Below are 11412 nucleotides of genomic sequence, written 5' to 3' on the forward strand. Positions count from 1 at the left end.
ATGATTACCGTTTTTACACTTTTCACTATGAGCATTCATATAATTAGTATTGGAAGTGCTAGTTATTGACTAGAGAGGGGTGAATAGGCGATTTTTTGTAATTCTTCAAGACAGGCAACGTCTTCGATGACAGGTAGTTAAAACAATAACTAAACATGATACATCGGAAGATAAACTACACTAGCCATGCAACAGAGTCAAGGTACAATATAGAAGATGCACAAAGACAAGTAGCTGCTAGGTAGACAGATCAGAATAGGAAGACAGTATGAAGCCAAATATTCAATCATGGTGAATGTATTCACACAGTGTATTCAACCGGAGCAGGCAAGCAATGACTTCACGAAGCTAAACAGTAAGAGGTGAAGTGATAGAACTAGTTGCTCGATGAAGACAAGGATTTGGTAGACCAGTTCCAGTTGCTGCGACAACTGTACGTCTGGTTAGGGAGGCTGAGATTAAACTCAGAAGATCATGTCTTCACCTTATTCCCCTTGAGCTAAGGTCACTTAGTCCTCGCCCAATCACTTAGGTAAGTCTTCAAGGTAGACTTCCAAACCTTCACATACTTCGTTCACCGGTGATCCACAATGACTCTTGGATGGTCAAAACGCGACGCCTAACCAACTGGAAGATCACAGTCTTCAAGTGTAATAAGTATTTGGATGACGTGGAATAGAAAGACTTTAGTGATGCCAAACACTCTTTGGGCTCTAGGTGTTTTGGGTTTGTCCTCGCGAGGATTCTCTCTCAAAAGGCTCAAGAGGTGGGTTGTTCTCAAACGATAAAAGTCGTGTACTAACTCTAAGCAGCCACCAATTTATGGTGGAAGGGGTGGCTATTTATAGCCAGGGGAAACCCTACATGATTTGTCCTAAATGACCCTAGGTCAATGGACGATCGACACATGTCCAAGGTCAGATTTCAAACACACTCGACAGCTTGCCTTGGGCTACAAGCAAAGCTGACTCATCCAACTTACGATAAGATTTTCTCTCATTTTTCTTTGCTCGAAGACATATAGGATTTGGGTTGAGCATCACGTCAGTTTTCTAACTTTGTTCATCTGGACCCCACTTAATAGTTCGGTGGTTCCTATGACTTAGTAAAGGAGAAAATGAAACTACGAAAGAAACTATGTCTTCGCACTCCATTGTCTTCAAGTGAATGTCTTTATGCGTCATTATCTTCGACGCGAATGTCTTTGTGAACCACCAATGTCTTCATACATTTTTAGGGGTCATCTTCGATGGATAAACCGAATCAATGGGGACTTCTACCCGTGTTCTCCTGTAAATCTCACAAACACATTAGTGCCTCAACCAAGTTTGGCATCAATACTCCAAAACCAACTAGGGGTGGCACTAGATGCACTTACAAGTATTTTATTTGTTTTTTATTAGTTTTATTTATTTTCTTGTGTCCATAGGTGTTTTGGAGCAACCTAGGACCAAGCATGATGAAAGGGACCAAAGACAGGTTCAATGTGGAGGACTGACAACACTAGAGTTCGACATTTGGGAGGTTAAAAAAGTGATTTTCCAAAGGGATCCAAATCAAGACCAAATATCGTTGGCGCTCCGACGCCATTCACGTGATTCCAATGAGCCCAAGAACGTCAAAATTAAACTACGTATGAAGAAATGGCGACTAAAATATGAAAGATTCCAGAGCATTCAATGACGTCTAGTACGACCGTGCAGACAGGCCTGAAATTTGCCCTTCCAAACAGTGTTCTTCACAGATTTCATCCCCATTTGTTCCCACACGATCCTTGGCCAATAGCGAAAGGCTTAGGAGAGGATTAGGCTCACCTTGATGAAGGAAATATGCCCTAGAGGCAATAATAAATTTATTATTTATTTACTTATATCATGATAAATGTTTATTATTCATGCTATAATTGTGTTAACCGGAAACATGATACATGTGTGAATACATAGACAAACAGAGTGTCACTAGTATGCCTCTACTAGACTAGCTCATTGATCAAAGATGGTTATGTTTCCTAGCCATAGACAAAGAGTTGTCATTTGATTAACGGGATCACATCATTAGGAGAATGATGTGATTGACTTGACCCATTCCGTTAGCTTAGCACTTGATCGTTTAGTTTGTTGCTATTGCTTTCTTCATGACTTATACATGTTCCTATGACTATGAGATTATGCAACTCCCGTTTACCAAAGGAACACTTTGTGTGCTGCCAAACGTCACAACGTAACTGGGTGATTATAAATGTGCTCTACAGGTGTCTCCGAAGGTACTTGTTGGGTTGACATATTTCGAGATTAGGATTTGTCACTCTGATTGTCGGAGAGGTATCTCTGGGCCCACCCGGTAATACACATCACTTAAGCCTTGCAAGCATTGCAACTAATGAGTTAGTTGCGGGATGATGTGTTACGGAACGAATAAAGAGACTTGCCGGTAACGAGATTGAACTAGGTATTGAGATACCGACGATCGAATCTCGGGCAAGTAACATACCGATGACAAAGGGAACAAAGTATGTTGTTATGTGGTTTGACCGATAAAGATCTTCGTAGAATATGTAGTAGCTAATATGAGCATCCAGGTTCCGCTATTGGTTATTGACCGGAGACGTGTCTCGGTCATGTCTACATAGTTCTCGAACCCGTAGGGTCCGCACGCTTAAAGTTCGATGATGGTTATATTATGAGTTTATGGTTTTTGATGTACCGAAGGTAGTTCGGTGTCCCGGATGTGATCACGGACATGACGAGGAGTCTTGAAATGATCGAGACGTAAAGATCGATATATTGGACAACTATATTTGGATACCAGAATGGTTCTGAGTGAGATCGGGATAATATCAGAGCACCGGGAGGTTATCGGAACCCCCCAGGAGGTATATGGGCCTTAACGGGCTTTAGTGTAAAGGAGGGGAAAGGAGCAAGGGAGGAGGCACCCCCCAAGCCCAATCCGAATTGGGAGGGGGGCCGGGCCCCCCTTTCCTTCCTCCCTCCTTCCTCTTCCTTCCCTCTCCCTCTCCAAATAGGAAAAGGAGGAGTCCTACTCCCGGTGGGAGTAGGACTCCCCCTTGGGCGCGCCTCCTCCCCTTGACCGGCCCTCTCCTCCCCTCCTTTATATACAGAGGAGAGGGGCACCCCATAGACACAACAATTGATCTCTTGGATCTTTTAGCCGTGTGCGGCGCCCCTCTCCACCATAGTCCATCTCGATAATATCGTAGCGGTGCTTAGACGAAGCCCTGCTACGGTAGAACATCAACACCGACACCACTCTGTCGTGCTGATGGAACTCTCCCTCAAAGCTCGGCTGGGTCGGAGTTCGAGGGACGTCATCGAGTTGAATGTGTGTAGAACTCGGAGGTGTCGTGCGTTCGGTACTTGATCGGTCGGATCGTGAAGACGCACGACTACATCAACCGCGTTGTGCTAACGCTTCCGCTTTCGGTCTACGAGGGTACCTGGACACACTCTTCCCTCTCGTTACTATGCATCACCATGATCTTGCATGTGCGTAGGAAAATTTTGAAATTACTACGTTTCCTGACACTTGAGCCTTTGGATCAAAGGAGGCAACCATCATCAACGGAGGAGGTTTTGGGAGAGACATTGTAAATACCTCTCCATACCCTAATTGCCACCATTATCCTAGGTCAATCTCCATTGCTGCTCCATCTCCACCACCATACAAGGAAGGACAAGTCCAAGGGAAGATGAGGAGGCTCCGCCATCGCGCACACCGACCTTCGGGGCAATGCCATCTCCACCATGTAGGCACCATCGAGGCCGCCCCCATCTCCATCACCATCGCTGATGCCATCATCATCACCACCACCATCGGCGATGCCCTCTCCATCACCATCATGTGTTCTCCCTTCACTGTCACGATGTCGTCTTCTAACTTGACTCTTTATTTTGTGTCGTTCGTTTATATGTTTGAGTAATTGTACTAGTTCTTTGGGATATGGATGAACTCTTTATGCGATTAATAATTCTCTCATCATGTTCTTGCTAGTAGCCTTCGCGAATGTTGAGAGGAGGTCTTGCTCGCATTATTGCCTTATTGTCATGAAGCATATTACTGTCATTTTAGAGGTTAGGATGTTGACGTAATTAGAGGTGATAATAAAAGCCTCAATTTTGTGTCTTTGCATTTGGTATGTGAATAAAAGAGAACCCTTGGTCAGGCTGCGTCCACGGGGAACCCTTAATTAATCGTAGTTATAATCAGTATGTGGGAGCTACAGTTGGTGAAGTATGTGGCATAAAGTCTACATGAGAGTAGAACATGTATTGTACCCAGATCCACCCACTTATGCACATGAAGAGTGGATATGAGAAAAAATGTGCATACTAGTAGTAATGATTTTGGAACCATCAAGAATGCTTTACTACTCAAGCATCGTCTCTACTAACTTAGTTTCTTTTTTTCCTGTTTTTACCTTTCCGTTTGTAGTTTAGCAGAACTCCTTTTTACTCGTTTTCTTAGCAATGTATAGAGTAGAGTATTTTCAAATCCTGGTTTGGGTGCGTACGAAACTACGTAAGCGACTTTCCACTCCCTGTGGGCTTGACACTTTACTTATCATGAAAGTGCTACAATAGCTTTGTGCACTGGCATGATATCACCGCCACACGCCATGGACAGTAGATTCCCATCGGGTGGACCGGCTTTAGCAAGCAACTCCCAACGCCTTCTCATAGCTCCGCGCCTGCGCGGCGAGCCCCACGACATCGACGAATCCAATCACTAGTTTGCGGGCTGACATGTTGGACTACCGAGCAGCTCCCAGCGTGCCTGAGTGCTGCCCAGAGTCGCGAACAAAAGGTACCCGCCGCCACCATCATCCGCACGGCTTCGCCTTGTGGCGAACTCCGGCGACGGAGAGTAGGGACAAGATTCTGGCGGCGGCTAGGGTTGAGTCGTTCGCTTGAGTCGCTCGCACGGGAGCGACGTGAGGGTCGGGCTGGTGCTCCTAAAGTCCTAATGCCAACCTGTGCGAATGTGGAGTTGTTCAACACTATAAGCTACAGCTAGACCTGCCCTGACTGCGAGTGACATCTGGGTATAGTACTCTTCTGTAGTTTGTGAGATACAAAAATATTGCTCTCCTTCATTGTTGTCTTGCCCTTTATATTTACATTGTGGCTCCACCGTGAATGATGTGTTGGTCTAGACGGTGCCGGGGTGCCGAGTGGGTGACAGAAGAGTACAGAGGAGGAGGAGGTACCAGAGGCACAATATCATGTGAGACACCGATGGAACAAACACGGAGTCGGGGCGTACTATGTGTTTATATACATCTAATTTAGATAAGATTATTAGAATACCTTATACTTTCTCTATAAACTAATATAAGAGTGTTTAGATCACTAAAATAGTGATCTAAACGCTCTTATATTAGTTTTATTTTAGTGATCTAAACGCTTTTATATTAGTTTACAGAGGGAGTATTTGTGAACAAAGGGAGAAGTTTTTTCAGCCAAATCGTCATAAAAAGTGGATTAGTAGGATTTTGTTTTTTGCACACAATACAAGCACAAATGCTCACATACACACATACATTTAACTCTATAAACGCATGCACGCCTTAACTCTGTGAGCATCTTTGAGATACCGAGCCACATCTTCGTAGTTGATGAAAACCTGTGTGTAAGTTTAGGAATTGAAAATCTTTGTGGGTTGGTTTCGCCACGAGGAACCTGACCAAGACACGATTAGTTCGCATTTACATGGTTGAAAATTAATAATTTAATGATGTTGTTTTTCGCGTGACGCAACTGGCCACCTGTCCCATAGCAGCACACCGGTGTCCGAGAACCAATTTTACAAAGCCATGGCGTCGACCTACCACTATCGGCTACCATGACTGCTGCACCCCCAGCGTTCGCATCCCGCTGCCGCTTCCCGATGGCCTCCACCGGCCCCCTCGGTACGTGCTTTTCTCGCAAATAGTTTTCGAACCTTTAACTTGACCTAGCCAAAATTGGGATGCTACTGTGAAGCGCATGGCGTGCTAGATCAGGCAGGGTTGTTGAAATCGGGAAGGGGCGTGGGCTCGATTAGGTAGAAAAGTGCTGAATTCAGCAAATCGCCAGAACTATAGTTCTAGATTCCAGACCAGGAAGATCAGTTGGAACATCGCACGCAAGAAATAGCGCAATGCGCCAACGGATTCCGGGTTTAGGGGGTTCCCCGATGCAATTCTCATGATAAACATTGACTAGATGCTTATTTTAATGGTTATTTAGGCCCTGTTCTTATTTTAAGGGCATGCTATCCAGCGAATGTCCCCTGGGAAGGATGACATTTGCTAATATTTTTCGCTTGCGGGAGCATGGCAATTCTTTCAGGCAAACACGGGAATTTTCACAGCAAAATCCCTTCTTTGCAGAAGCTGCCATGTGTTCCTGAAGAAATTGCCATGTGCTTTTGAAGAACTTGCCATAAAAAATGTTCGCAGATGCCATGCTTCCCGGGGAACGTTTGCTGGCTATTGGGGTCCTATTTTTATGAGTAGATGCTTATTCACTTTAAGGGGAAGCCGTCGTCAGCACCCTTTTCAATTTAGTTCCATTGCACATGACTCTCCACGTGCGCCCCTAATTGACAGGGCACCTGTTTTAATATATCCTTTCTTTTTCTTGTATTATTCTCCTTGATGACAGCAGGAGTATCTCATGATGCAGGGGCCACGGTGTCCACATCGGAGAGTGTTGGTCAGAATGACTTGCTGATTGTCGGGCCTGGTGTGCTTGGTCGAATCGTAGCTGAGAAATGGCGACAGGTAGGAGAAGTATCTTCCTCGCTAAGTAGCTCGCCTGTTATTTTTAAAATATCAAGAACTTTCCTCATACCACGTTGAGCTAATGAAATGATTATTTTGTTGAGAGGTTTGAATTTTCCGAGCTAATGAAAGAAAACAATTTGTCATGTTCAAATCAGGTCTTGTTTCTAGTTAAATGTCATTTGTTCCTCATAGCATGTTATCATTTCTCCGGTGGCCTTGGAACTAGTAAATCCTGAAGATATTTTCATTGAAAACCAGTATTTGATATCCACTATATGTATCTTTTCTGTCTGCCAAACGTGAGAATTGTATGCTTATAATTTTTTTTCTTCCTTGTAAATATTGTAAAGAATTCAAGCATAGCTTTAATATATCTTACAGGAGCATCCAGATTGCAAAATTTATGGCCAGACTGCAACCACAGATCATCACAGTGAACTAACTAAAATTGGGATAATTCCCTCCCTGAAGGGACCCAGAGTTGATCAGAAAGTTCCATACGTTATTTTTTGTGCTCCTCCATATCGCACGGATGATTACCCTGGGGATCTTAGGTAAGCAAAGTGTTTGATTGCAGTATATTTTATATTTTTTGTATATGATGGTACATCACGGTGGGATATTTCCTGATAACAAAATGAGTCTTCAAATCGGCATGCTTATAATGTTTGGCGACATGCATCTAGAAAATAGTTGTGTGCTTAGCAAATGTTCTGGATATAGGAAGTATATATGGCGTGTGGTTATGTATGAATATAGTTTTTTGGACTTCATATTCATATGTTTTGAAAATACAAAAGTATCTATTATTGTCACTAATCATAGTTGTTCAGAAGGAGCTAGAGTATTTTTCGAATCTGTGTAGATGGTATGTTATTTTAGAGATGCCATATATGTCATTCGGTTGTTTTTACGAAGTCATGCATGATGTTTTCTCTTTATCTAATCCTACCCATGGAAGAAAATAGGTACACCTTCTTTACCAAAAATGTCTTATATTTTGTTATGGAGGTAGTAGTTTGGATTCATAATCATTGTGTTATACTGCTCTCTAGGATCAAATTAAATTCAAAGAGAAAGAGATGGATGGGGCGTGCACTATTTGCAGGAACTGCAGATGGACACACTGAGAAATTTGACTATGCTTTTTTTTTGGTAAAAACATGGCTGAGGGTTGCTTTCGTACCTCCATCCATTTTGTTATATGGAAATTTGATTCTGAGTTTCCCATCTTTCCTACAAAAATTTGTGAAAACTGAAGCTTATGTTGCAAACTTGATAAACATAAATTAGTCTAGGCTTAATGTGATATATATACCTTCAAATGATCAAGACGCTGAAAAGATTAAAGTCACATACATAGAAAGAACATTGTATTAAAATTTGGATATTTAGTAGGACGTGAGAGATAATGTTGTTAACACCATCATCGCATGGTACTGTGGACAAATACATGAATCCAATCTATTTTAGCATAATTTACTACTAAATGGAGAAATGGGAAGCTTCCTTCCCTCGTATGCGTACCTTTATATATCAGATTTATCACAAACTGAGAAACATAAGATGGGAATAGTTCTCGGCCTCTAGGAGTCTGAGCAGAGGTGTTTTTCCCATTATGTCTTTTCACTCAAATATATGCTTTGTAGTTGCATCTCTAGTTTGTTATATCAACATAATGCACCAGTTGAGATTGTTTTATTATAAATGTGATAAGACTATGTATGAGAACTGCTAGCTTCAATAGTGATTTATACTGTAATGATAATAAATGGGAGATGGAAACTACTAACACGCGCACCAGGCATTCTTATTTCCCATTAATTGTCAGGATACTAGGAGTGATCGATGATATTTTTGTACATATTAATACATACCCAAGACGAATTATTGATGCAAATAAAATAATGTTATTACAATAAAACATGACATGCACTTGCATGCATCTTTGTGGAGCAAACACCAAATAGTGTATGAAGGACATGTACAATATCTTATTTCAGAAAAAATGTGCAGAGTTGCTGCATCAAACTGGAGTGGGGAAGGTTCTTTCCTGTTTACATCAAGTACTGCCGTGTATGACTGCAATGACAATGGATTTTGTGGCGAGGTATAAGTTTAAATCTAATCTAAACTGCTTATTGTAAAGAATCAAAATTTTCTTATCTTTTTATTCTCTTTTTTTTTTTTTTTGAAGGGGAGCCTTGGCGCAGTGGTAAAGCTGCTGCCTTGTGACCATGAGGTCATGGGTTCAAGTCCTGGAAACAGCCTCTTACAGAAATGTAGGGAAAGGCTGCGTACTATAGACCCAAAGTGGTCGGACCCTTCCCTGGACCCTGCGCAAGCGGGAGCTACATGCACCAGGTTGCCCTTTTTATTCTTTTTTTGTAAGAAAAATATTGCAGTAAATGATAAATTAGTCGTTAAGTAAGCTGAAGTTTGTCGAAAGCTTTTACTTTTTGGTGATGCTCTCGTATTACCTCCTACTATCTTGATTTTATTTGACCTTGATTTTCCATTTCGCTTTTGTAGGATTCTCCTTGTGTGCCGATTGGTAGGAGTCCTCGGACTGACGTCCTTCTAAAAGCAGAAAATGTCGTCCTCGAGGCAGGAGGCTGTGCCCTGAGGCTAGCAGGGCTTTATATATCCTCACAATGAGGCTACTTTTTATTCCAAACATCAAGCATTGTTAAACATAAATTTTTCCAAACTCTTAATACATCAGAGTGGAGAGAACCAGTGCAGTTTGTTTCCTTGACTTACCACACAAAAAGGATCAAGGTCCTCATGTTTTCTGGTTGTCAAAAGGAACTGTAGATGCACGACCAGATCTCATAATCAGTATGATCCATTATGAAGTAAGATCTTCTACTTGTTTATTAAATGATAGGATAGTCTCTAGATGAGTTTGTTGCAGTTAGATTGTTTCAACATATCTCAACCCAACCCATATTTGATCAAATGCCATCCTTGCCCAAGTTCATTCCTCTTTACAATTTAAATAAATGCTCAAATGGTATCCATGCCTATCATTCTATTGACATAAATAAATTCTATCAAGACCGTCTGTTCTGTTGATTACATGTGGGTGAAATGGTATATCAAGGATATGTTTTGTATCATCTACTTGTGCTATTTGCAGGATGCTGCTTCGCTTGGAATTGCCATCATGAAGAGGAAACTTCGCGGGCGTGTCTTTGTGGGCTGTGACAACCAACCTCTGTCCAGGTCACTACAACCTTCATCTTTCTCAGCTCGCCGTCTGCTCATCTAAGTTCAGTTTTGCTCTGCCTTGCAAGTGTGTTGAGATGAGTTTGGGGGCTTTGCAGGCAAGAAATCATGGACCGTGTTAACAGGAGCGAGAAATTTGACGGCAAGTTTGAGGGCTTCACAGGTTAGTTGTTTAGTCTAGCTGTTTTTCTTGGGGGGTTTATTGCGAACACGATTACAAAGTCTGCATCTTCCTTGGCTTCAGGTACAGACGGTCCATTGGGGAAGAGGATGGATAATTCCAAAACTCGGGCTGAGATCGGTTGGGAGCCCAAATATCCTAGTTTCACAGAATTCCTTGGTCTCAGCAATTGACATCTTGCCAGCTGCGACATCCCTCTGATTCCAGATGTAAATCAATGCAGCCGACTTGATAGCGGATACAATCTACATTATGAATTTCTTCGAGAGTTGTCCTAAAGTTCCTCCTTATGGTGCAATGCATGGTCAAGATTTGCAAAGGGTACCATACTAGTAGCATTTTCTTTTTGCGTGGAAACAAGGGACATGTATTAATCAACCTGGAAGACGTTGGTTTTGTATGTATTTTTCCTTTTTGAAAATATGAACAAAAGAGCAAAAAAAACGAACTAACCTGCAGGGAGCTCTTGAGGCGAGAACTCCTTTGGTCTCGCAACAGGGGATACATAGCTGCCTCCCTATATATTGCTGGTACCAAGACATAACTTGGTCTCGCCTCTGGGCTCGAGGGAGTGGGCCAGCCTAGTACCGTAGCACCTCTAGCTTGTTTTTTTTTCCTCTCTGCTGCCTTTCTTATCAGTTTTCACTGTTAACAACAGTTTATTTCAGGTTTTCTATGATTTTCTTTGGTTTCCTTTTCTTATTCGTTTATTTTTTTATTTTTTGGGTTTTCTTTGTTTCTTTTTCAGTTTCCTTTTGTCTTCGTCTTTTTTTTTTCAACACATCTACTTTTTTTTTCATACTTTCATACACATCGTGCATTTTTGGGATACATTAAGAACATTTCTTATGCATGTCTAACATTTTTTCAAATACATGATTTATTGGTGTCTATATTTACATACACATTGTATATTTATTGTATACATCTAAAACATTTTATATACATGTCTATCATTATTTTCAAATACATGTTTTTGAACATTTCTCCGAATTAGTGTAAAACGTGTTTTCAACATTGAATCTTTTTTTTGAATGACACAAAATATTTTTCTAAACTATACATAACAAACTTTTAAAATGTCCTGAACATTTTTTTATATGCGTAAACATTTTCAAAAAATGTAATGTATATTTTTTGAGCGCTAAAAACATTTTCTAAAAATTACACAAACATTTTAAAAAAATATAAACATTTTTACGAATGTCATGTACAT

General features: G+C 41.3%; 1 protein-coding gene across 2 annotated transcripts; it reads left to right on the top strand.

Moving 5' to 3' along the window:
* Window positions 1–5790: 5790 nt before the first annotated feature.
* On the top strand, window positions 5791–10593 carry LOC119286243. Of its 2 annotated transcripts, none has more exons than XM_037565618.1 (9): window positions 5791–5926; window positions 6684–6781; window positions 7166–7338; window positions 8801–8894; window positions 9317–9427; window positions 9553–9642; window positions 9927–10012; window positions 10114–10178; window positions 10260–10593. In XM_037565618.1, exons 1-9 carry the CDS (start codon window positions 5860–5862, stop codon window positions 10367–10369), a joined length of 894 nt encoding a protein of 297 aa, XP_037421515.1. In that variant the 5' UTR covers window positions 5791–5859; the 3' UTR covers window positions 10370–10593. The 2 variants fall into 2 exon arrangements, with proteins under 2 accessions (XP_037421515.1, XP_037421516.1); XM_037565619.1 differs by having other exon boundaries at window positions 10266–10593.
* Window positions 10594–11412: the final 819 nt, after the last annotated feature.

This window comes from Triticum dicoccoides, chromosome 4A (assembly GCF_002162155.2).
Source record: "Triticum dicoccoides isolate Atlit2015 ecotype Zavitan chromosome 4A, WEW_v2.0, whole genome shotgun sequence".
NCBI classification, from domain to species: Eukaryota; Viridiplantae; Streptophyta; class Magnoliopsida; order Poales; family Poaceae; genus Triticum; species Triticum dicoccoides.